Source organism: Triturus cristatus, chromosome 9 (genome assembly GCF_964204655.1).
Source record: "Triturus cristatus chromosome 9, aTriCri1.1, whole genome shotgun sequence".
Classification (NCBI taxonomy): Eukaryota; Metazoa; Chordata; class Amphibia; order Caudata; family Salamandridae; genus Triturus; species Triturus cristatus.
In genome coordinates this window covers 853,222,672-853,249,480 of record NC_140592.1, presented here as the reverse complement: position 1 = coordinate 853,249,480, position 26,809 = coordinate 853,222,672, and the positions used below count along the sequence as shown (strand labels likewise).

Genomic DNA, 26,809 nt, shown 5'->3' with positions numbered 1-26,809 from the left:
ATGTCAAAAATGTACCATCATATCTACAGGACACAGGGGATTTCCTGAGGAAGATTGAAACTGTAACTTGGCATGAAGATTATCTGCTGATAACTCTTAACGTCACTGATCTGTACACCAGCATACACCATATGGATGGTGTCAGAGCAGTTGAACATTTTTTGCGGACAAAACCACTTTAACATGCTGAAACACAACAAAATGCTGTTTGATATGTTCCTGACATGTGTAAATAACAATTACTTTTTGTTCCAAAGTCAGGTGTTCCAGCAAATGAGAGGCGTGGCGATGGGGGCTTGCTTCTCCCCCAGTTACGCCTGTTTACACATGGGACTGTGGGAGGAGCAGGTCCTCAAGGCTAGATTTGGGCACATCCTGAGTAACCATATAGTTGCCTGGCATCGTTATATTGACGATCTGTTTCTCATTTGGAGAGGTTCTGAGACAGCAGCTAATTTGTTTATTGAGGAAATGAATGTGAATAACCTCAACCTTGAAATTACAGCTCATGTCAGCAAGGTATCCGTAAATTTTCTGGATGTAGAAGTGTACATCAAAGACAACCATCTGGAGACCCGGTTACATCGCAAAGCCACAGCGGGTAACACAGTTCTGCACGCCACCACCCTCACCATCTGATACGCAGTATCCCCTAAGGTGAGATGCTGCGTATCAGACATATCTGTAGTGTGTATACTGACTGTGCGAAGGCTCAACATGAAAGCAAGCAAAGATTTTTAGCCAGAGGCTATACTGCTAACATGCTTGACAAAGCGATTAAGAAAGCCAACTCTATTTCTCGCTCTACAACATTGGGTTGTAGCACTGAGCAGATTATTTTGCCCAACATTCCCAGATCCACTTTGAAACCACCCAGATTAATCACTACGTACAGCCGACAACACAATAAATTGCGTATGATTTTTAACAAGAATTGGTCAGTTGCTCAGACTGATTCAGTAATTGGTGACACTCTACCCAAGGCTCCTGAGATAACTTTTCGCAGAGCCCGCTCCATGAATGACATGCTTGTCAAGAGCAGTCCAGAAATCACCACTAACAGTTCCTGGTTACAAACCACTAAGGGCTTCATAAAATGCGCATCTCGCAAAGCCTGTAAATTAGGTAGGAACAAAACAACATACAGTATCCCGTTTAATGATGTCCCTGTGATTATCTCTAAGACATTGACATGTAAAACTGATTATGCCGTTTACGTGCTGGAGTGTACGTGTGGCCTGCAATATGTTGGCAGCACCAAGTTGCAGGTCCACAAACGTATACTCCAGCATGAGGGCCATCAGCAATAACGATGCAGCTTATCCAGTTGCTAGGCATTTTAAAGAGGTAAATGGTAGTTGCTTAGACTACTTGAGTTACTTTGTGGAGGACGCGGTCCTACAACTTCGTCGAGGAGGGGACCGTGAAGCCATGTTAAGAAAGCTTGAGACTAGGTACATCCTCGAGTTAGATAGCAAGACCCCAAATGGGCTTAACTCGAGTGAAGATCTCTTTACCTGCCTTTAAATTCTCCCAGATCTGTGTCAGTCTTTTTACAGCTATAGAGCAGTATCTGATCATTGTATTGAATAATTTTAATCATACGGGAGATGATCGGACTAGCTGTATTTTATTATGTTTTTTTTTCTTTCCGTTTTCACTTCACTCCTCTTTTTTGATTTTACATCATTAGAACGTGACCATTCTGGGAAGATTAGATGTAGAGGCTTACAGGACCCCATGCAGATGTATCAGAATCATTACTAATTTTTACTCATATTTATTATACATTGCCATTTTTTGAACAGGTCTCTGAGATCATCAAACAATACAGTTGACTCCCTCTAGTATTCATGCATGGGACATAGTCCATGGGTCATTTTTAGATATTTATGATGTAATACATATTTATCAGTGTTTTTAGAGGTTCTTTAACTGTTGGTTGTTACATAAAATTTGAATGAATATTTTAATCAAATTGTTTGAATTTAAATTATTTTTCATAAGCGTATCACCTATGGGTTAAAGTTTGTATCAGGGACAAGCTAGCTACAGGAGAATGTATTAATTCTATGACCCACTAGGGTTAGATGTAGCATGATTCTATTTCAATGTTTGTAAAGTTTTTTGTAGAGTAACATTGATTACTATACGGCTGCAGTTGGTGTCCCATTATACTAATCCTGTCACCTAGGCTATAGACATGTCTATTTTGGAACTTTCCATTGTATTTTATGCAATATGACAATCGGAAAAATTGCATTGGGCTGAATTGTTTTGCACTATTGCCAATAATTTGCACAGCTTTTTAGACGCAACACTCTTGATATTTGTTTTACCGGAGGGTATGGGGTTTCAATAATGCACTTTGCACCTTTGTGACTTTACCCAGGTATTATATACCACTTGTGCGGTCAGCCCCAGTAAGGGGATAATCTCAATTCGCCTATTCTGCACACGCTAAATTTGCACAATTGCATTTTTTGTACATCCGTCTAAACTAATGACATGTCAATTTTGATTTGATGAATTACTATCAGAATAACAAGTGATCATAATGCATTTCATGCATCAATGTATAGTCAGATGTTTTCAATGTCTATTGGCCCGATGGTCACGTGATGGCTATTACTTGCACTTTAAATCTGTTGGCTTTCACCGACAGCGTCATGTGATCAAGGCCTTTCTGGGGCCGAAACGCGTCATGGCGGTGCGTGGTGCTTCAATGGATTAAATACATACCATTTGCATGCAGAAGTTTGGGTCAGTTTTCATCTTTCCGGCATTGGGATGTTTGAGACGGATATAGATATATATATATATTCACTTAAAAAACCATAGGTTTCACACATGTTATAGTTAGCTGGACATTTCACTCGTAAAAAACCAATGAAATTCCCCCGTTATAGTTAGTGCAGGCAACTATAACTCATGCGACCGCAATCCTCTGCTGACTACGTCAGATATTACATCACTGTATTTAGACACTTATTTACCCATGTCTTCTTCCATTAATCTTTAGCTATATATATATATTACAAATATTTATTTTTCATAAAGACACATATGTCATCAGTGATGTAATATCTGACGTCATCAGTAGAGGATTGCGGTTGCGTGAGTTATAGTTGCCTGCACTAACTATAACGGGGGAATTTCATTGGTTTTTTACGAGTGAAATGTCCAGCTAACTATAACATGTGTGAAACCTATGGTTTTTTTAAGTGAATTTGCAAGGTTTTCTAAATGCTAATTTGTAACTATAACGTGTGTGAAACCTATGGTTTTTTCAGTGAATTTGTACGTTTTTTTAAATGCTAAGTTATGTATTTATTAATTATTATTTTTTTCAGGTTTTTCACCGTGCGCGCACCGTGCGCGCACGGTGGGCGCATGGTGCGCTCCGCGCACCGAGCACCCACGGTTCTCAGTGCGTGCCGTGCACGCGCGGTGCGCGCACCTCGCGATTTAAAAAAAAATGTTTTTTTCTCCCTTGGGGGTCCTTCTGTGACCCCCTGACCAAGGCTAGGGGGTCAGGAACTGTCCACTCTGCCCCCTTTTCACGTTCTCCACCTTTTTTTTTCACCCCTTCAGACTGCGAGAGACAAAATGGCAGCCGACACTTCCTGGTTTCGACCGATTCGAATGTTTACCGACATCTAACAACCAATCAGATATGGATATGCTTTTAAATGCTATTTTCTCAGGAAATACTGAACAGATTTACACCAGACCTGCAAAAGGCACTTCCTTGACCTTATGGCTACCTCTCTGCCAAATTTCACGTAATTCTGTTCAGCCGTTCGGGCTGTAGCTGCGACTAAAGGTCCTATGGAAAAATGCATGGGGAAAACGCGTTTTGGGACCCCCACTTTTTCTCGGCCCCTGCTGGACGAATCACCCCGAGACTTTCAGGGTAGGAGCTGAACGGAGCGCCCCATTTGTTTTGAAAATTGAGAGGATTCGTCAACCGGCGCCAAAGTTATTCAAAATAGAATTTTGAGATTTCCTATGGAAACTAGGTTGTAGCCAGTAGAAAATATATATATATATATAAACAAGCCGAAATGCATTCGCCATCATGTTGATGCCTCCAGAAGTTCCCGTGCTTTGGCCTCTGCTCTTTGTGTGAAAGAGTTTCCTGTGGCATTTCAGCGCGTAAGCCAGAAACGCGCTTCAGAGGCCCCCACATCGCAAAGCTGGCCTTGGCATTGCTGGTATCTGCAACGGCGGAATTCTTGTATTTCCAGGGGTCTGGAAGGTCCAAAGCCCACCCCCGGGCTCGGGAAGAGATGAGGCGGTGTTGGGGACATTGACTCCACGTCGGGCGATTTGAATTGCCAAACTTGCCCCCGCAAATTGGACTCCTGAACTTTGGGGGTAGATGCGGTTGGGGGACTCGAGGAGGCACCCTAATTCTAGTGAACAACAGGAAACGAGCACGAGCATCATCGTGGTGTCCTATTACCCGCTATGAATTGTCATCACCCCCGTGTTACTTACCGGAATAAACACAGCATTCTGGGACTTGCAGTTCCGTCGCATCAGATGATTGTCAGCAGGTGCATGAGGGGACTGCCTGAAGGGTGGAGCGGACTACAACCAATCGGTATGGGGCAGGCCATTTAAATCCACGATGGGGCCGGCTTCCCTGTCATATTCCTGGCGCTGAAGAAGGCTAAACAAGCCGAAATGCATTCGCCATCATGTTGAATAAAGATGCCTCCAGAAGTTCCCCTGCTTTGGCCTCTGCTCTTTGTGTGAAAGAGTTTCCTGTGGCATTTCAGCGCGTAAGCCAGAAACGCGCTTCAGAGGCCCCCGCATCGCAAAGCTGGCCTTGGCATTGCTGGTATCTGCAACGGCGGAATTCTTTTATTTCCAGGGGTCTGGAAGGTCCAAAGCCCACCCCGGGCTCGGGAAGAGATGAGGCGGTGTTGGGGACATTGACTCCACGTCGGGCGATTTGAATTGCCAAACTTGCCCCCGCAAATTGGACTCCTGAACTTTGGGGGTAGATGCGGTTGGGGGACTCGAGGAGGCACCCTAATTCTAGTGAACAAAAGGAAACGAGCACGAGCATCATCGTGGTGTCCTATTACCCGCTATGAATTGTCATCACCCCCGTGTTACTTACCGGAATAAACACAGCATTCTGGGACTTGCAGTTCCGTCGCATCAGATGATTGTCAGCAGGTGCATGAGGGGACTGCCTGAAGGGTGGAGCGGACTACAACCAATCGGTATGGGGCAGGACATTTAAATCCACGATGGGGCCGGCTTCCCTGTCATATTCCTGGCGCTGAAGAAGGCTAAACAAGCCGAAATGCATTCGCCATCATGTTGAATAAAGATGCCTCCAGAAGTTCCCCTGCTTTGGCCTCTGCTCTTTGTGTGAAAGAGTTTCCTGTGATATATATATATATATATATATATATATACACACACATATATACATACATACATACATACAATCAGGATCTAAGGTTGGATAGACTGACAGTAAAAGGCGTGAAACCGAGCACTCCGTTTAAGATGAAGTCCAAATTTGTACCAGTGATGCTACGTGACTCTTTAGACATTTTCAGTGAGCAATTGGTGGCACAGATCAAAAGTCTTAACTATTCATTAAATAAGTCAAAAGTAAAATACACTCATCAAGAAAGAAGTTATTTTGCATTAATTAAGAAGCTTAATGAGAACAATAAGGTTGTCATTAGAAATGCGGATAAGGGTGGGAATATAGTGTTGTGGCCTTTGGAACAATATTTAGAGGAAGCACGTAATCAACTTATGGATGGGGAATGTTATCGAAAAAGTACCATCTTAAAATACAAGCAGATGCAAGAACAATTTTTCTCTTTATTACTGGCGTGGAAAAGTGTGGGCATGATTAATTGGGACGAATACAAGTTTTAAAAAAAAGATCACTCAACCACACCAGTCATGTATTTTGTACCCAAGATACATAAAAATATTACGAGGCCACCGGGTAGACCCATCACTGCTGCCTGCAATGGACCCCTAGAAAATGTGTCTAGATACATTGATTACTTTTTACAAGACCATGTGAAAGAATTGAAGTCATATGTGCAAGACACTAGCGACTTTTTGAGAAAGGTTAGAGATATAACATGGGATGAGAATTATTTACTTATTGCTCTGGATGTAACGTCTCTTTATACCTGCATCAAAAATATAGATGGCCTCAGAGCAGTAGAACACTTTTTATCCAAAAGAGCTATCCAATTTGAACAGCACAACAAAATGCTCTATAACATGTTAACATTTTGTCTTAACAATAATCTCTTTTCCTTTAACAATCAAATGTATCATCAGACTCAGGGAGTAGCCATGGGGGCCAGCTTTTCCCCCAGCTATGCCTGTTTATTCATGGGTTGGTGGGAGGAGCTGGTCCTCATGAGGCAGCATGAATCAACATTTAAGACTCACATTGTAAGTTGGTTGAGATTTATAGATGACTTATTCATTATATGGAGAGGTAGTGAAAAGAGCGCATTAGAATTTATAGAACTCCTCAATATAAATAATGTCGATCTTAAATTTACTTATGATATAAGCAGTGCACAGGTTACCTTTTTGGATGTCCAAATCAAAATAGTCAATAACAAATTAACCACTACCCTATTTAGGAAGCCAACTGCGGGCAACACGCTTCTCCATGCAACTAGTGCACATCCGACACACCTCATTAATAGCATCCCATATGGAGAAATGCTACGTATACGCCGCATATGCAGTGAAGAGGAAGAAGTAGATAAAATACAAGGAGAGTGTCGTAATCGGTTCCTGGCACGGGGATATAAGAGTAAGGTAATTGAAGCAGCTATCATGAAATCCAAACAGAAAGCTAGGACAGACCTCCTACAATATAGGAATAAGTCTGATAACAAGAAAAATGTAGTTGACCCTATCAGACTAATTCTGGGGTTTTCTAAACAGGATTAACAAATTCGCACCATCGTCAGACGTAATTGGACATTAATTAAGGATGATCCTATCATAGGGAAACTCATAACGAATAATCCCTCAATAACATTCAGGAAGACTGCCAGCATGGGCAATGCATTAGTAAAAAGCAGCCCAGAAGACCAAGGCAAAACAACGTGGTTAACTGCTAGGAAAGGTTTCTTTAAGTGCACCGCCTGCAAAGCCTGCCAACAAGGTATCAATACTAGCTCCTATTGCACTGCATTTGATAATAAAATACATCCTATTAAACAACATCTCACCTGCAAGACTGAATTTGCAGTGTACGTGTTGGAATGCAGTTGTAATCTTAAGTACATAGGAAGCACCAAACTAGCAGTGCACAAAAGAATCCTACAACATATGAGGGCCATTACTAATAACGATGTGACATACCCAGTTGCGAGACACTTTAAAGAAATCCATGACAGCAATTTGAAAGACCTTAGATATTATGCCCTAGATTCAGTTCCAGTACATAAAAGAGGTGGTGATCGCGAGGGTAAATTAAGACGATTGGAAACTAGATAGATTCTAGAATTTGATTCTAAGTACCCTAGAGGACTTAACACGACTGAGGATTTGCACACATACATATGATATTATTCTTTTATCATCTTTTAGCATTGTATTGTATATGTATCATTTTATCGAGTTCAAAAAGGTCCGCCAAGTAATTTATACAGATCGAGGTGTTTTGACATATATTTACAAAACAGGGAAATCCTTTTTCAATAGTTGGAGTTCCTGTTATTTTAGATAAGTATTTAATATGTCACAAGGTATATTATAATGTGATTCACAATTTATATTATAGTCTACATTACTTGATAGTATTTTTACTTGGTGTTTCCCCACAACACTCGAGATTACACATATATCAATTTACAAGGATTATTTGAGGCACTGCTTATTATCACTGAGAATAGGCTGATCTGTACTCCATGCGAGAGCATAAAAGAACAACTTTATACATGATATACCAATAAGAGAGGGTAAATTCAGGAATGGAGGGGAGAGGTGTGTTGGAGCAATGACTAGGAAGTTGGATTTTAGAATATTTATATAATTAATATTTTATAGATTTTTATATTTATATGCACAGATCTATATTGAACGTTTTCCTAGAAATTGTTTAAAATGTGTATTATATTTATTGAATGTATTTATATGTAATATTTATTAATTTTAACTATCCTTCGTTACACATCTAAGGAGTTATATGGACAGGTATATATTAACTAAGATCACCTCCTAAACCATTGTACCTTCGCTCATATTTCTCCCCTCCTAACCGCTTGATACCCCAAACACATAGTTTAATCTTTGTGTTTATCTCCCATTATATTTGCCATGAATTTTATATAGTTTTCAATTTTAGCCAAGCATGTATATTGTATTTAAACTAAATACATCTTGGCTATGCACTGCACTTTATTATATTATATATATAATTTTATAATATAAATTTTAAAATTCAACACATAATCTCACTCTATTCTTTTTCTCTTTCTCTTTTACCACAATAATGATAATAATTTTTTATGTAATAATAATTTTTTAAGGCTTTGCTATTTTGCACATGATTAGCTTATGACATACACATTGGATATACTTACCGACTAGAGTTTGCATTTATGCATTTACTGATGACTATTTTTGTATATAGCAGGCGTGGATTCATTGGTACCATGAGGGTAGTATAATTATAACCATGAATGGTTTCTAATTCAAACATTTCAGGCTATTGCTGTAAACCACATATGTATTTATACGAGGCTCGCTTTATTTTTAAAAGTATTTTGTCTATATCTATCATGCACAATTGAAGCACTGGCACTTTAAAAATAGCTTTCACAGTCTGTAGCTTGTCATGTGATCAAGGCCGAGGGACGGCCGAAACGCGTCATGGCGGACTAACTGGTGGTGTGTAACCAATAAACCATTTGCAGCACGGATTTGGGTCCACACTCGTCTTTTTTCAACAGAAAACAGCGGAACGAGGAGATATATATATATATATATATATATATATATATTCCCAAAATGCCTATCCTATGATTAAGGTGCAGGTGTGCACTGAAACGCGTTAGGAATTTCAATTGCAGGTCTGTTTGATCGCTTCCAGTTTAAATAAAAGTTTGGATGAACATTTTCCTGTGGAGTGCTATTTCAAAGCTCGGAGGCTTTTTTGGGAACATATATATATATATATATACACACACATTGCTCTATATATCTACTGCAGATGAAATAAATGTCACGCAAGGGACCGATTACCACTGCCTGGAGAGCTGTATTAACCTTTTAAGAAAACATTTAATACAAAGAATGAAAAAACAAAATTGGAAACTAAAGGATTGGCCAACCATCTTGGACATTGAAGCACATGTATATGTTCTCTCTCGGTCTCTCGGTCTCTCTCTTGTTCTCTCTCGTACTCTCTCTCTCCCTCTCGTACTCTCCCGTTCTCTCCCTAGTACTCTCTTGTTCTCTCGTTCTCTCTCTCACTATATATCTTTCTCGCTATATATATATATATATCTCTACATATATAAATATATGTATATCTCTCTCGCTATACATCTATCTCGCTATATATATATATATATCTCTCTCGATATATATATATATCTCTCTCTCGATATATATATTTTTCGCTATATATATATGTCTCTCGGTGTGATCAAGGTCGTGGCAACACGGCCGAAATGCGTCATGCCGATCCTCGCGAAATAAAATTGCACTGATTTTATCAACAGCACGCTGTGGTCTGTACCTGTGTTCCTGAATACTTGGATTAATGGGAATGTGAATTCGTCCAAAATCTGGAATGCAAATGCTGGTTTCCCTAATTAAAGATTTCAAGTGAAATACTGCTCTGGAGTGCGTCTTCGTTCTTTGGACAACTTTGAATGACATAAATCACAGCAGTCCAAGCCGTGGAGGACTGCACCACCATTGAAGTGAGTAAAGGGGCCACAGAGGTTTGAACTGGTGCAAGCCCACGAGTGGTCAGAGCAGTTTTGTAAATTAAACCATGCAAGTGTTTTCCGGAGGACCACTGGAGGGCTGTAAATATGAAGTTTTAATTCCACGGCAATCATGTAGAAACCCACTGAAGGGGAAAATGTAATATATATATATATATATATATATATGAGTTTCCTGATACATATACATCAGGAAACTCCTTGATTCAAAGAACTACGAGCCACACCAATCCAGTTTTCGGGAAATGTATTTATTTACGGGCAAAAAAGAAGACGCGTTTCGAGCTATCCAGCTCTTGGATATGGATATGGATATAGATATAGATATATCACTCTCTCTCTTGCAAAACAATATACAACCGCTCTCTACATGTAACAAAATACCTGTACATAACCTGTAACACAATGTGATAATAACCAATCTCACCATAAATAAGGTGTACTAACTGCCTTTGTCATAACGTTTTAAAATAACAAGATCGGACATTGCATCAGACGTAACATCTCCCAGGGCACGAGGCCTATAGCTTGTCACCATAACCTACTTATGCGTATAGTATTGTACGTACATTTTTCCACAAGGCAACTATCAGACAGTCTTAAAATTAGAAAGGTATACAAAATTACAGTTGGCTATGCTATTCAAAGCACTACCTATCCTAAGAGGGGACTAAATAGGGTTCCCACACAACAAACCTTCTAAATCCATGGATGTCTAACATGGAAGCCAACCCCAAAACTCTTCCCTACTATGGTAGTCTCTAATCTTCAATAGAGGGTAATAACAATCCACACTTAAATGCCTATTGACTTGAACATATACTTTTACAAATAAACATGTCAAGCATAGTGCCTTTATCATAGCATTTCATAACAAACATATCAGATCAATAGCAATGATAATTAGCATGCCACCATGATCAACTCAGTCCTGCTGTGTAGAGTATAAACTTTGCCACAAGCCAAAAAGTGAATTACAAGCAGTCCTTTTAGAGGAAGCACAAACATTCAGCCCAATCAAATCCTCTATTTAGGGTAACATTTGGGTGGAGCATAAACCCTTCTCTCAGTAGTACTCTCAAAGCTCTTTTTTCTTCATCACAAAGTCAAGAGATAACTACTGTGAAAGCATCCGGCACTGTTCGCAAACAAAAAACTGCACTCAAAAGTCTAAAGTTTATGATGGGGGAGAGGGAGAGAGCTGGGATCACAATAAATTCCTTGTGACTGTCCTGTTCACATCTATGCTGCTGCCAAAGAAAATAAACACACCCTGATCTATCTAGTTATCTAAGACATTTTACTAGCACAACAATGACAAGTGTGTGTCCATGAAAGTTTAAGCTTAGGCAGCCATGATGCTGCTGACTCAGGCAGCTGGATAAATAAACACGGCTGCACTGAGGAAAACACTTTCAGTGGAAGCACACAAATTTGGCCACATTAAAACATGCATTCCTGGCAAGCAACATGCGGGCGGCGGCAAAGCCCCTCTTGTGGAAGCTCATGTTTTTAGGTCGATTACACTGTGTTTGACCACAGCTGCAAAGTCAAGCCAGACCTAAAAACAATTAAAATAAATCGGTTCAACACTTGAAAACTAATCCTTGTGCAAGCTACAAACTACTGAGAAAACGTTTACTTGAAGACAGTTGTCCCTTATGAGTATCCATTCCATATGCCACAAGACTGCATTAGAATTTTGATACTATTGGTCCATTCCAGCTATTTTACGGTGAATGTCAGGTTAGTTCCCTTGGTATAAAGAAATATAATTAGTATCTTTAAAAAGTTTATATAGATTTCACAGGTTGTATTATACCAAAAAAAAGCAATTGTTTCTGTGCATAAAAAGGACAGGAGGGACACTGAGTAGACGTTTTGCCCAATATATGTGAGGCGGTTGGGAAAAACACTTGTTAATCTTAGTACTGAAGCACAGCAACTGTTCAAGGTGCACTTGTTCTGAGCTTGTACCAGATTGTTCAGAAGTCTCTTAAAAGAAAAATGTTCATGGTTTCTTATAAGTGTTCAGTAAAATTGGAAACCACAGTCAGTATTCCATTGTTCAAATGTAGAGCATACAGGGAACTGTTGGCGAAGGCACCAGCCTTTGTGGATGGTGCGATTTCTTTCGATTCTCACACTGCCTGAAAGACGGGCACTCACAGGTCACAGGGTAGAGCATCTCGCATGCTGTACTGGTCCCTGCTAATGTTAAGGGCGTATCAGGAAAATTTGACAACTTTTATGAAGCCCATGGTCACCTCGGAGGATGTCCGCTTTCGGTCAATGGTTCTCGATAGCAGAGGGTGACACTTGAAGACTCACAGAGTGACAAGTAGAGGCTGAATAGCAGGGTCCAGTTCAGGTCCAGCTGACACTAGTCAGCTGCAGGAAAGGCCTCTTCTAGCTTATTGTATCCCTGTAGCTTGAACAGGTGGTCAACCTTAGGACCCTTAGAGTCCACAGTTTTGTCCGGGGTACAAGAGAGCAGGTATAGACCCTCTGGGCTCTAGTCATTGTGCAAACAGCAGATTCAGTCATCTCCTGATCTTCCTTAGACCCAGGAGTGTTCTCAAGTGGATGCTTGGAGGTACCACATTTATGAATGGCACGAGGCAGTGGGTGGTAAAGACTCCTGGGCATGCCCTAACCAATGAGCTAAGAGTTCCTGGGACCAACCCAACCCACTTTGAGTATTTTCTAGATAGCAGACGTCTTCGGCCACACTAAACGTGGGCTGAGAGGAATGCAGGCATGTATGGAGAGTATACTGTGGTAATCCTAGTGTCCTCCCACAGCTAACACTAGAATCCAGTTTAGGGGAGACACTGTACCCAGAGACAGAGGTCTAGTAGAACAAAGCAGGATTTCTAGCAACCAGACAGTGTATACAATTCATTGTTTTGGCATTCTGTTCTCCTCCCTTTTTAAGTGCACTGTTATATGTAAAAACGAAGCAGACCTAACATGCAGGATTTGATATAGTAACGTCAAAAATGATGCTCACAGCCCCACCTTGCATATTCTGTCAGGTTTAGAAGGGTCAACTCCACCCACTCAGGTCAGTCTTTTGTTTGCTCTTGGGAGTAACTTCACACTCTTTCACACCTATTCAAATGCTTATTACAGGCTGGCAACAGTGGGAAAGCAAATGCAAATGGGGGGGTCCAAAGGATTTGAGCAGGAAAAAGGTAACTTTCTAAAAAGTACATTTTCCGTGATATTTATCAAAAATTAAAATACAATGGGGGTGTGGCCAGCAGCTGATCCTAATGGTCGCCGCTTAGAGGAGCTCCGAGGGAGCCGTAGCTTCCCCAGTCAATCCGGCTATAAATCCGATCGATTCTCCTTCCCCAGAGACGATCCATGAATATGGAGGCACCGGCGCGCTGAGCACTCGTGTTTATGACCCAGAACGACTTCCGACGCGTCTGGAGAGGCGCGTGGAGCGGTACGGCCTGACCAAGCTGCCGCGACCACGGACTCGCCTGAGGCAGTGTCCCGGCCGGGAGGCTCGCGGATCGGCGTGTGCCCCGGGGTGAGAGGGGCGCCCGCGAAGACATCTGGAGTCGGGCGCGAACGCGGCGCCTGAGCATCGGACGCCGGTCGGCCGGTGCCCGCATTACATATCCGGTGCACGGTGGGACGAGCGGCCTGCGGGGGGGGGGGGTGCCCGCTGTGACGGTCCCGGCTGGCCCGGGGTAAAGAGTGCCCCAAAGAGGGCGAAAGTGTATTAGGCCCTGCAGTCTGCAGCCGGCCTCAGATGACGACGGGACCTGCCCTAAAGTGTCTAGTAAGGACTCTAGAACCCCATGCCTAACCGCACACAACACTACCCTGGAGGCAGATTACTGGTGTGGGACTGAGCAGTGCCTTGAGGGAGGAGACCTGCGCACGCAGCCGGAGTCTCACGTGAGGACGGGGGCCTCCTGGGGGGACAAGAATTGGTGAACCCCTGCCGCGCAGTAATGTGCTTTCGGGGGTACACCTGGTGATCAAGTGAAACCACTGGCCGGCACCACGGAGGTGCAGAGAGCATGGTTGATGCCCAGGGAGGGCCCTTTGGAGAACAACTTTGTCAGGCACAGAAACGCTGATTGCAGACCAAGTGAAGACCCTTACACTGCACGGGGAGAACTCTAGTAGCCAAAGTACCCGAGAGGACGGAATATACTCCCGTTGACTAGTCCACCCTGAACCCATACCCTACGGCCCACGCATCTCTGGTGAGGTGGGAAAACCGACAGGCTGCGCAGGAAGTGAGGTCTTGCGGCAGGCGGCGGCGATTACTGTCCAACGCGAACTTGTCCGAACGGAGATTGGAGGCAAAGGGCCACGCACATCTTCACAGGCGAAGCTCGATAAATATGCATACGCAAAAGACTTCCCTGCTCTGCCAGAGCGCACGGCTGTCGCAGACAAGGCCCCTGAAGGTGAGGGACCGAATAAAGTGACACTGGAGGACATCATGACTGCTCTTACTAAGGTGCAGTCGACGGTGGGATCCATCTCCACAGACGTCTCGTTCTTAAGAGCCGACTTTCAAAAAATGACCGCCAGGGTCACGGAGGTGGAGCACGTGACGCAATCCTTGACTAAAGACTCAGCCACATTACTCCAAAAGGTTAGCCACCTGGAAGCCGAAAATATTGCTGGCGGCAAAACTGGACGACCAAGAAGGGCGCCCACGCCGCAATAATGTCCGAATCACGGGCGTTCCCGAAAGTGAGGGGAGTCCGGCAATGGACCTCTATATTGAAGATCTCATTAAAACCAGGCTTCAGCCCAGAGGACTCTCAACCTTTTTCTCGGTGGAAAGAGCGCACAGAGTACCAGGGGGTAGGCCCAAGCCTGGGGCGCCTCCTAGACCAATATTGGCCCGCATTTTCAATTTCCGTGATAGGGACGCCATTTTACAGACAGCGAGAGTGGCTCCACCGCTGCACATTCATAACTCAATGGTATCCTTTTTCCCGGACTACACGACGGCAGCTACTAAGCATCGAAGAAGCTTCCTTGAAATCAAGAAAGAACTTCGGCGACGGGAGCTGTCCTTCTCCATGTTATTTCCGGCGAAACTGAGGGTGGTGACAGATGGTAAGACCTGGTTTTTCGACATGCCAGAGGAGGCCCATCAGCAACGAAGGGAAGGAGCGGACTCTGGAGGCCAAGGACAGGAGCACGGGGAAGTGACTGCGCAGCGGTCGGTGGTCGAGGAAAGTGGATAAGGAATAGTACGCAATTGGAACTCGCCAGCACCTGGGGCGGAGCACCCAACGTGCACCTGCCTGTGAAGCGGATTTCATCGTAGATGAGACTTGGCGAACCTGGTTAACCCCCCCCCCCTTTGCTGGGGGACTGGGCAGACGACCGCAGAAGTGGTCTTGCTGGGCAGAAGCAGCAGAACATGGCTGAAAGATAGTCTTTGGGGTGGGGATGGGCTGCGGTACCCCCCAGACTTCTCACCCCCACACATAAGTACTGTTTATGGGATTGGGTACTAAGCACTCTGCAGAGTTGGGGGGGCGGATAGTTTTGAGTCCGCCCAGCAGGGAGGCAGAGAGGGGGGTGGGAGGATTGGGACTGTTTAAGCGGTTTGATAGTTTTTAATTGTTAGTTTTTATAAAGGCACACATATATGACACATTCTCAGGCACTGTTCAGCAATACACATCGCGCACAGGAATCCGCGATACCACTCTTACACTATGTCGGCTATGAAAGTACTGGACCCACTGGCCATTGACCCGAGGTCCCCCCCCCGTGACTCACGTGGCTCCCTTATCGCCGATTACGTGGAACGTGCGTGGCCTGGGGGACAAAATAAAATGAGGCCTAGTTTTGCAATGCTTAAAACTAAGCGCCCCGACTGTGGCTTTGCTGCAGGAGACACACCTTACCGGGGCTGCATGTAAGGAGTTAGACAGGTGGGGGTTTAAAATGGTAGCACACTCGGAGTTCTCCTCAGGATCACGGGGGGTTGGCATCCTGGTTAGGAGGCAATCACCGTTAATAATTCATAAAACAAAGACAGATGCACACGGTCGCTTCGCGGCCCTTATAGGTCAGTGGGAGGGACGAGCGGTTAACATCGTATCAGTTTATATACCCCGGCCCTCCATGCTGCAGCACTTCCAGCTCTGAATGACTTCTTGCTTGACCTTCCAGAGGGGGAGCTACTGATTGGAGGAGACTTTAATGCCATTATAGATGGGACCCTAGACCGCTACCCTGTGAGGAAGCAACCGACAGGCAGTTCCCGCCTTGCCAGCTTCTTAGAGGCACTTGGGCTTACTGATGTGTGGAGGAGTCACCGCGACGCCACAATTTACTTTCCACTCAGGGGTTCACGACAGTCTATCTGGAATTGATTACTTTTTCACTTCCGCAGATAGTTTGAAAAATGTTGACAGGGTAGAGATTCGGCCAAGAGGTATCTCCGACCACTCTCCAGTGCTGTTATCATACACATCACCACAGAGTCCGGAAACGTGTCTATCCCATATACCCAGGTTATCTGCAGGTCCCCAAGATCAAGAGAGCTATCCTTCAGGCGACAACACTACTTCCGGGAGAATGTACTATCGGTCGACTCCCCAACCACCTTGTGGGAGGCCTACAAGACTGTTCTCAGAGGGCAAGTCATCGCCTCCGTTACAGGTCATAAACGGGAAAAACAACAGGAACTGCATGATATAGAGTTAGCATTACATAACGCTGATTCCCAGCATACCAATAATCCAACACCGGCCACATCTCAGCATTTACGTCTTATGCAGCAGCAACACAGGGAGTACCTTAGGGAAGCAACTAAGTCACGATTGACGGCCACACAGCATAGGATTTATGACATAGGTGATAAGGCCGGAAAACTTCTGGCATGGCTTGACAAAAGGGAGCAAGGGACAAAATGGATAACGCGGCTTCAGACGAGGGACGGCCAGGAGACAACTGACCCAGAGATGATAACACAACCTCTAGCGTCACACTTTCAGCAGGTATACACGTCCTCCTCAGACATGTCTGTGGATGAGGCACTGTCTTATATACAGGACATTGCTATACCCAAACTCAGTCCGGAAGCAGCCCTCACACTGGAGGCTGATCTCACGGTTGAGGAGCTGCAACTGCCAATCATCTCACTACAATCTGGAAAGGCGGTAGGACCAAATGGTATACCTATAGAACTTTATAAAACGGCGGCTGGGACTATTGCCCCACATCTACTGAATATGTTCTCCGACAGTCTGCAGAAGGGTGAACTCCCGTTTGACCAACGATTAGCCACCATTGTGGTAATCCCAAAACCTGGAAAGCCCCCTGAAGAATGTACTTCGTATCGCCCAATATCTCTTATTAATGCAGAAACCAAAATTCTTGCGAAACTCCTTGCGATCAGACTGACACCACATTTGGAGACTCTAATACATCCGGACCAGTCCGGTTTCATGCCGGGCAGAAACACGGCCCTAAACCTGCGACGCCTGCACAGGGTGATGGCCCGCATACCGTGCATTCAAGAGCCAGCTGTCATACTCTCCCTAGATGCGCGAATGGCGTTTGACATGGTTGAATAGTCCTTCCTATTCACTGTGCTAACTTATTTGGGCTTTGGCCCTAAATTCTGCGCATGGATACGGCTGTTGTATACAAAACCGGTGGCACATGTTACGGCCAATGGTCATATTTCCGGGACTTTTTCATTAACGCGAGGCACACGGCAGTGTTGCCCACTGTCACCTCTGCTTTTTGCCCTTGTACTGGAGCCTCTGGCAGCGTGGATTAGGTGGGAGCCGATGATCCGAGCACTCAGTTGGGCAGAAGGGTGGGAAGACCACATCTCCCTCTACGCGGACGATATATTACTATATATGACCTCCCCTAGACGCTCCATACTGGTACTCTTAAATATATGTGAAATCTTTGGCCGGGAATCAGGATACACCATAAACTGGTCCAAATCGATCATGTTTGTCCTGTGCGGCCCATCGCCTCAACTTCCAGTAGATTGCCCGTTGCAGATCGCAGGAGATGGTTTTAAATATTTAGGCATATACATAACTCCCAATCCAGGTAACTTCTTCAAACTAAACCTTGTGCCCCCCCTGGAGCAGCTGAAGAGAGATGCGATACATTGGGGAACATTACCATTGACATTGTTGGGAAAGGCTGCACTTTTTAAAATTTCTGTACGCACTGGAGAATACGCCGTTCCCAGTGCCACCCAGCTATTTTAAAATGATCACGGCTCAGGTAGCGAGCCTATTGTGGGGGAACAAACCAGCACGCATTGCACAGGAAAAATTGGTTAAGGGCTGGTATGATGGAGGGATAGCACTCCCAAACATACAGTTTTACTACTGGGCAGCTCAGTTAAAGGTCATTAATCAATGGATACACTCCCCGCAAGCGGACCCCGCATTCAAAGCGGACAGATCGGGATTGGGGACAGAAGGCGTGCTAACAGCCCTGTACAACAAGAAGCAAGGCATCTCCTTGCTAGGGCCCACAACACATACAGTTACCATATGGTATGAGGCACATACCAGACTAGGCTGGCGCGGGGTTATAACACAACTCACCCCTCTTTGGGACACGCATCGATTGGGAAGGCTTAGGAATTGTAAGGGGTTTGCTCAATGGGACGCAATTGGTATTTCCACGGTGGGGGGACATGTGGAGCAAAGGCAATGTAGTCTCATTCGAACGTCTTAAACAACAGTATGAGTTAGCGCCTACTGAAATCTTTCGCTATATGCAGATAAAGCACGCATTGCAGGCTGTCCTCACACCTGGCACCGGAAGCAACCCCCCTGGAGGACAGGCTGTTGACAGACTATATGCACAAGCGGGCTACCTCTCTCACCTATCGAAAACTAATTAACAATCTACCTGATCCTACTATGACGCTTAGGGAAAAGTGGTCCTGCGACATGGGAAAACTTGACAACGCGGAATGGCAAGAGGCATTAGCTTCCCCGCGGGAGGTGGGAATACCCTCAAAACTTAGATTGGTGCAGCTTAAAATATTGCACCAAACCCATTACACTAGGCTCACCCTTCACAGAATAGGTACAGCACCGCACCCATACTGCTTACGACGCTGTGGGGAGGAGGGCACATTTTACCATACCCTGTGGCAGTGTCCAAAGGTCAGAGAATACTGGATTAAGGTGATGAGAACAATATCGCAGGCAGAGGAACTGTCACTAGTGCTGGAGCCCAGGCGATGCTTGCTAAATGTTTGGGAGCCGAATGACCTTACTCGCATAGCACAGACCTGGGCAACATTGGGGATAATGTTGGCAAAACATAATATCGCACAAAAATGGGGCTCCGCAGAATTGCCAACGCTCGCAGCATGGTGTAAAGATATGGACGCGGCAATGGTGACCGAAAGAACAGTGTTTGTGGGCCGGGGCTGTCCTCGCAAATGGAACAGGGTTTGGGGAAATTGGAATAAATTCCAGGGATACATATGTACGCCGCCAGAAATACAGGAGGACGAGGGTACTGAGGATGAAGATTAGGCTGGGGTGGGGGACTCAATTGTGGGTTGCTGTTAATCACTATTACGGAGTGTTAGACGATGAACCAATGCTGTCAGAATGTTTAATGCTGCAATGTAACGTCTATGTACGTTGTTTAAATGATTTGTGCCTTGTTTTTCAAGATTATAATAAAAAAGAAGTTAAAAAAATTAATTATTGATTTGGATTTTTAGTAACTATTAAAAATAGTTGTTTAATTATTTGTTCTTGCGGTTTCCTAACTGACATTTGCATTATTAAATGTAATAATGTAACCTGTTGCAGACAATATCATTAACACAAAAAGAGGGAAACAAAAATAATCATTAAATAAGAGAATAGCAGAATGCATCTGGGGCCAGAAAGAGCCAGGTCTTCTGATTCCGTGAAATGCAGGTGCCTATGAAGAAGATTCCACATCTTGGATCCAAGCACTGAAAGGATTTGCAACTCCAGTTTTTAAGTCTGAATAAAGGGGGCTTAAGAAGATTAACCTGAACGGCTCTGAGAGTTCTTGTGGGGGTAAAGTGTGTAAATCTGGTGCTAAGTTAGTTGGGTCCAGTGGCTCTATCTGAAATAATCTGAACACCAGTAAAAAAACAAGCATTGGCATAGTCAATAGGTCTCGCCTTTGGGGAGTTATAAGTTTAGACAAAGCTATTGGCTTTGTTAACATTTTTAATATGTGTTGTAGAGCATTGTGAATGCTGTGCAGCATGTTGAAAATGTATAAGTTATAATAAAAATAGTGTTATAACCATTTCTGGCACCTTATATATAACCTAAAAAATATTATATACAACACAAGTATCCTACTACAAACCAGAATTAGCACCAAAAGTGTGTTGTAGTTTATCTGTTTATGCAATGCTGTCAATTTTTCCTTGCTTGTTTTAATTTTTGTTTGTTATAGTTTTTAATGTTAGGTGTGGGATATAAACAACAGGAGGGTGGATGTTGTGAAATAGAACTTTAATTAGATAAGAGTAGTGGAGAGTTATTGTGAAAGCGTGAGGCGCTATGGACATCCGCCACTCACAGGTAACAAGCAGTGAGATTAGCCCGGGCCACAATAGCCTCAGCTTTGGAATCTGCTGTTTGTACATCCCAGGGTGATGTGCAACGAGGGACAACCAGCGAAAAAAAAGAAATCAGCCTGCCTGGGGTGCCCCAGCATATAAGTACAGACGTGCTGGTGGATTGCAGCGCCCAGCCTCCACATAGCGCTTAGAAACTAAGTAGGTCAAAGGTCTAGACTCCTATTTATAAAGTTATGTAGCTCTCCACAACTACACAAACTGGCACCAGGGCTGAGAACACAAAGCCGCATGTTCAAGACACCCCACTATAATTTACCGCCCCCACCCCCACAAAAAAACTGTATACCGTTCTACAGCTATACACTTGAGAATTAACAGCAAAATAAATATGAACCTTCTTTCTGCCACCCTCGGTGCCTGGAGGTTATTGGTGATCACCTAAGGCATGTATGCCAGGGCCCACTCATCGTTCAACAACTTCAGAGGCCCAACGATGCCACTTATCGGTAACAGCACAGCATCTTTATAGCACTTAGAATGGGCTGAAGTGCGGTTAAAGCAAAATAAAGCCAGCACATTAAATGCAAGCAACTGTGAGTTACAAACCGCAAAGCCAATAGTAAGCAATGGACAAAATGCATTCCCAGGAAAGCTTTCACCAGAATGCCAACAAAATGTCCTAGGCAAGGCTTCCATCTAAACATCTATGATCTGCATGTTACCCAGTGTGCTCTGCAGGAAATTCATTAACCCTCTCTGCTACCTCATGAGGCACAACTGTGATGACTCACCAGCAAGCACATTAACCACCAGCGCTATCTTACCATTATTATCCTCTGACATTTGCATGGCACACAAATATCTCTGTAGCAGGCACCTTAACCCCATAAACAATTTTAAAATGCAGCCTTTGAAACAGATTGTCCCATTCACGTTGTCACACCTTGATCCCCAATTTAAATGTGAGTATTTTTTTCCAATTTCAGTACTGTGCCTTACGTGTATACTTCAACAATGTTTGCTCGGTTTATGTTGCCAATAAAGCATTTTTGTATTGAACAGCGAGTGGACAGGCCGCGGGGGTGGGACTAGGAAGACACGGGATGTGCATTGTAAGAAGACCGTTCTGTGAGTGAGAAGGCAGGAGGGAGAAAAAGAACAGAGTGGAGGTGGGGCCTGGAGAAGGAGGTGGCAAGGTGGGTCAGACTGCTTAGTGCCGGAAGGAGGAGCAAGGAAGGGAGGAGGAAATCACTCCCAGAGAGGCTTGCACTGATTATACTGCGACGAGCTGCTTTCCTGTCTCTTGCGGCTCCATCGGCCTGTCAGATGCAGGCGGCAGCAGCAGGGTTCCCGGGCTTGGCGCGAGCGAGTCTTTGTAATGGAGCTTCAGACTGAAGAATCATTCCTTGCGCCTCTCTCTGTTTAATTTCTTTCTAATACTCTTGTCTGCTGTTCCATTCATTTGTCATGGAGAACTATAAGATATAAATAACGTTCCACCGATGCCAGGGTTTTTCAAGGCGTAGCAGCACTTCAGTTACAAAAGTTTTCCACTTTCCCATTGAAGAAAATGTCGTCCCATAGCGCGGGTGCCAGCGGAAGAGGGGACTAGAGTTAATGCTGCATTCAAGCTTCTCCAAACGGAGTTCTCAGATGTTGGAAAGTGGGGCACAGGACAGGAGGGCGGACTGTGGTGTGTAACTGACTCCTCTCCAACCCCGCCGGCCTCTCGGAGGCATCTGTATGTCAGGAAATCTCACAGGTGTGCTGTTCGTAGTATGGTTTAAGCTGCCAGCACATACTGGCCAAAGAAGTGTGCAGGGAAGTGCTTGCTCACGCAGCTTGGCATCCTGTCAGAGTTTCAGACCTCTTGGGATCACAAGTGCGGCCACGCGGCCGCGAAAGGAATGTGAGGTATGCAGCTGGTACCTGCATGCGCTGCTGCTGCTCCCGAGCTCCCTAGGGCAGGGGAGAGAGAAGATGTAACATGCACCCGCCTTTGGCCAATTGCGTGCTGTCTTTCTTAGAAAGACGCACGCAAAGGCCAATAGTATGGGAGCAAAAAAAAAGCACGAGCGTGTGGTCTGAGTTGGAAGTGTTTACTAGAAGCCTCGCAGAGCAGCGCATGCGCGCTGGCTCAGGCAAGATCTAAAAAGTCTTAAGAAGGCTCTTATTATGTACTGGGTGCCAGTGTCAATTTTCAAAGTGGTGGAGGCAGAGCTCTGTCTGGGGAGTTTTAACACAAGTCTAGTGGCCGCGTGTTGCACAGTCTGCAGTATGTAAAAAATGGATTCAGAGGCTCCAGCATATAGACTAAGTGGTTGAGCCGAGAGATGAAGAGCAAATGAGACCAATTTCCTGGCAGCTCAAAGAAGAAAGTCAAAAAAACTTTCTTAAAGACTTGATTAAATTAAAGCACATGCCTGCCGCTGCCATGTGGGTGGAAAGGAGGGGCAGTGTCGAATTTTACTCCCATGTTTCGTGCAACTTCTACTGTGGCAGGAGGCGGGAGTACGGAATTTGGCCATTATTGGGGTGTTCAGAAAAGGTTGGATTTTCAGAATAAGAGAATCTGTTTTATCTGTTTTGCTTTTCATATAGTTTACTTGCATCCACAAGATAACTACGCTAAGCCATTAAAAATTACGTTCTGAGCCTAAGAATCCTTTATCCAGCGAAAGGATGAGCTGTGTATCATCAGCATACGAAATAGTGGCAACTGCAAAGAGGTTATCAAAGAAATTAAGGGGGCCCTGTAAATATTATAAAGTGCAGGGCTAATACATAATTCCTGTGTGACACCTGTTTTTTGATGAGGTGTAAGGTCCCAATGTGACAACGTGTCTGCGACTGGTTAAAGACTACACTGTCAGTGTACTCAAAAGAACCATGTGTGCTGTACACCACTACTGATATTTAACTTGCAAGCCCTGGGTACCCTTTGTATCATATACTATGGTCTTGCAGATAAGTTTGATATGCCAATCAGAAGTTTATCGATTTCACCATGTTGAAAGCGGGAGCACAAGCACTTTATCACTGGTTAAAGTGAACAGAGTTCCACAGTCAGGAAAAATATAGGGCCCAGCAAAAGGCGAACAATCCAAGCAGAAAGGGCAAATTTCCTACACCCTCCTTGGCAAGGCAAAAGAGCTAGTGTTAAATATGCTCTTTGTTCTACCAGCTGTGCCTGCCACTCCCAGAAAACGAATCCCTGCTACGTAGTCAGCAGTTAGCATCAATTGGCCTTTCCCTGGCCCAGAGGCATTGTCCTCTAAGTCAAAGCTCTTGCCTCTCGTTTAGCCAAAGAGGTGTATTCCAGCTACCTTCTACAGTGACTGAGGATGGCCTGTCCAGGAGGGTCCTGGCATCTCCAAGTCAAAACAGAGGTTGCAAAAGTAGCCCTTTGTTCTGCCAACTGTTCCTACTACTCCCAGATAACTAATCCCTGCTAAGTAGTCAGCAATTACCACACACTAGTCTTTCCCGGGCCCAAAGGCAAGCCACTGTCCGACCCAGAGTCGTTATGTGTCCCCAGCCAAGTATGCATAATCCTGCTCTGGAGGTTTGATGGGTATAAACAAATGTTTTAAGCCAGTTGTAGGTAGGGCCGCCTAAAGCATATTTTTACAAAGTTACTTTATTGATCAAGTTATCAAAAATCTGATTTTCCCATTAAGTCAGATGATAAAAACAAAGCAGAGAATAACTTGACACATTTTACTAACACTTTCCTAAGCAGAGGAAGAAAATAATTATTTTATCCACACATAGACTTATTAGGGAAAGGTCAGACGAGACCTACAAAGTAAAATAGCTTTTGGTTTTTATTACACTGTGAGGGCAAACTAACTTCGACATGCAGTGTGCTCTCTTTTTATTAATATATGAACATCCTGCCTTCTCAGTTTAGAAGGCAGTTTTAGAGGGGACTAATGACTATATAAAACACTGCTTTTTCTACATGGCACTATCTCTGCCATGTGTTACTGCAGTGCATTTAAACTGCAGCCTTGCAAGAGCACAGTGGTGTAACTGGGAAAAAAATATTTATTGACATGTATGTGGGGAGAATAAATACGGTGTAAATACAAACTACAGCCTAAATATAACATTTAACTTTCCATGGCTCACTTAAGACATCATTCACAATGGACGTACAGGAAGTTAAATATGCCAAATAGGGTGTTCCAATGTACAGCACAGAGGGGAAGCACATGAACTTTACCACTCTTTGCAAACGTAAAGTGCTCGAGTCCTAAAGCAAGCAAAACAGGGTGCAGAAAATGGAGCAAAATCTGTGGTGACGATACAGAAAAGCAAAATTTGATCCAGGGAGCTTCAGTCTGACTGTAGGGGTTTAAACTGGTATGGGCTACCATCTCAAGGCATTACCACACAACCAGGCATGTTATAAGACCTGGTTTACAAAGGCAGTGAAAGTCTACTGAGCTCCAACATTATGGCAGAGGTAGTTTACCTGTGGTGCCCTGGAGTCCCGCCTCACTGTTGCTCTACAAACTGAGCAAAGAATAACTCTTTCTGCACTTGGCCATCAGGGAAATGATGGCGAGAGGTCAAAGGCTTTTCATGGAGGTCATGTGCTCAGAAATCAACAGTCAACCAACAGACAAAATAACAATGTCTAACCCAGTGCTAGTCTTAAATTACACAGCAGAACTAAATACTACACAATTAAATTAGATTGGTAAATACAGGGTTGGATTTCGATTTCTGGTTGCTATCTCAATAAGCACTAGACTGCCACTTCCAGTATTCTCTCACAACTTGGGTGACCCTTCTAGCTCAAGTCCCCAATATTCTAAGGCAAAGGCACAAATTAGGCCCAGGTGGAGATATTTTGCTATTAGCAGACAATGGACTAGGTGTGCAAATTAGTACAAGTTTTTACCCTGCGTTTAGTTTGAGCAGAAAGGTTCAAGCCCTCGCTTTCCATTTTCTCAGTGTGGGTCTCAGTCTTTTTACTCTGGTCGCAGTCAAGACGTCATGGTACTCGCGCAATGGTCTCACAGATCAGATGATGTGATGGATGTAACAGCAGCCTCTCATTTGCACCAACGTTGATGTAAGATTATTGCCCAGTAAGTCCAATCATCATTGCACAGCCTCTTGGGTAGTTGCAACCTCCCAGGCCGACTAGCTCTCCACTTAGCGGCAACATGTCTTCTTTTCCTTCTGTTGTTGACAGTGTTAATCTACCAAAATCACAAACTGACATGCAGAAACTGGTTTGAGTCCAAGGGCAGTGCAACATAAGGTCCTCACTTCCTTATTCAGTGCATGTGTACCAGAAGTAACACAAATGAACTTGGCTTCACAATAAGTTCCATAGGGAGGGGAGATTCTTTGGAGTAGAGCAGAGGAAGCATGCAGAAAGAGATGAGACAGTAGGCACTGTTTGCCACACACCTCGTGCCACCAACCTCTAGTAAACCAAAAAATACTGCACACCTGGAAAGTAAGTTACATTCATCTGTGGATTATTCTTTTGAGTTTATTACCAGATTTTCATCATAGAATCTTGTTGGCCTTCACTTCTATGGACTTTGAAACTATTTTTGAAAAGCCTGTGTTAATCGTTTCACCTTATTGCTTCCTCCTCTTGGGAAAAATATTTCTTCTATTTTGAACGTTGCTACAGACTTGCATTTTATCAAGCTGACAGCCTTGACATCTTTCTTTACAGATTATACTATTTAGAGATGAAAGGGCAAGGTTCATTTTGTTGAAAGTGTTAATAAATACTGGGTATAACACTCACCATGTAGTGACACCCGATATTTTCTGACTGAAAGGTTTGCCAACCCATAATTCTTGATCCAAGTTTTACAAAGATGCTTATACACACTCTTTGTTAACAAACAATGTTTAAGATGCAGACCATTCTCCTGCACTGTAACATATTGCAAATCAATATAAAAAGTATAAATAACAAACATACCAAATAATTTTCATCTTGGAAGGCGTAGTGCAACGTAGTAATCCATTGACAATCTCCATTCACCAAAACGTTTCTTTCTTCACGAAAGCAAGCAGTCTGTTGAGATATCAGAAAAAAAAATTATATCATCCATTATACCATCCTCCTTAATTATTCCGATTTTCAACAAGCAAATATTACAATGTTATACCTGTTACTACATGTACATGGCTCACATTAGAAAAGCAGTTTAATTTATACCATTTGTCCCTGGACACAAAACACGGTTTCTTAAAGTCTCATTGACTTCTA

General features: G+C 43.8%; 1 protein-coding gene across 2 annotated transcripts in view; it reads right to left on the bottom strand.

The window, feature by feature from the left end:
• The window catches only part of CDC42BPB (CDC42 binding protein kinase beta), a 1,057,701-nt gene that overhangs the window by 793,591 nt on the left and 237,301 nt on the right, over positions 1-26,809 (bottom strand). For both annotated transcript variants that reach the window (XM_085626326.1, XM_085626327.1), the window contains exon 4: positions 26,519-26,614. In XM_085626326.1, the coding sequence (XP_085482452.1) occupies positions 26,519-26,614 (96 nt within the window). The remainder of the gene's footprint in view (positions 1-26,518; positions 26,615-26,809) is intronic.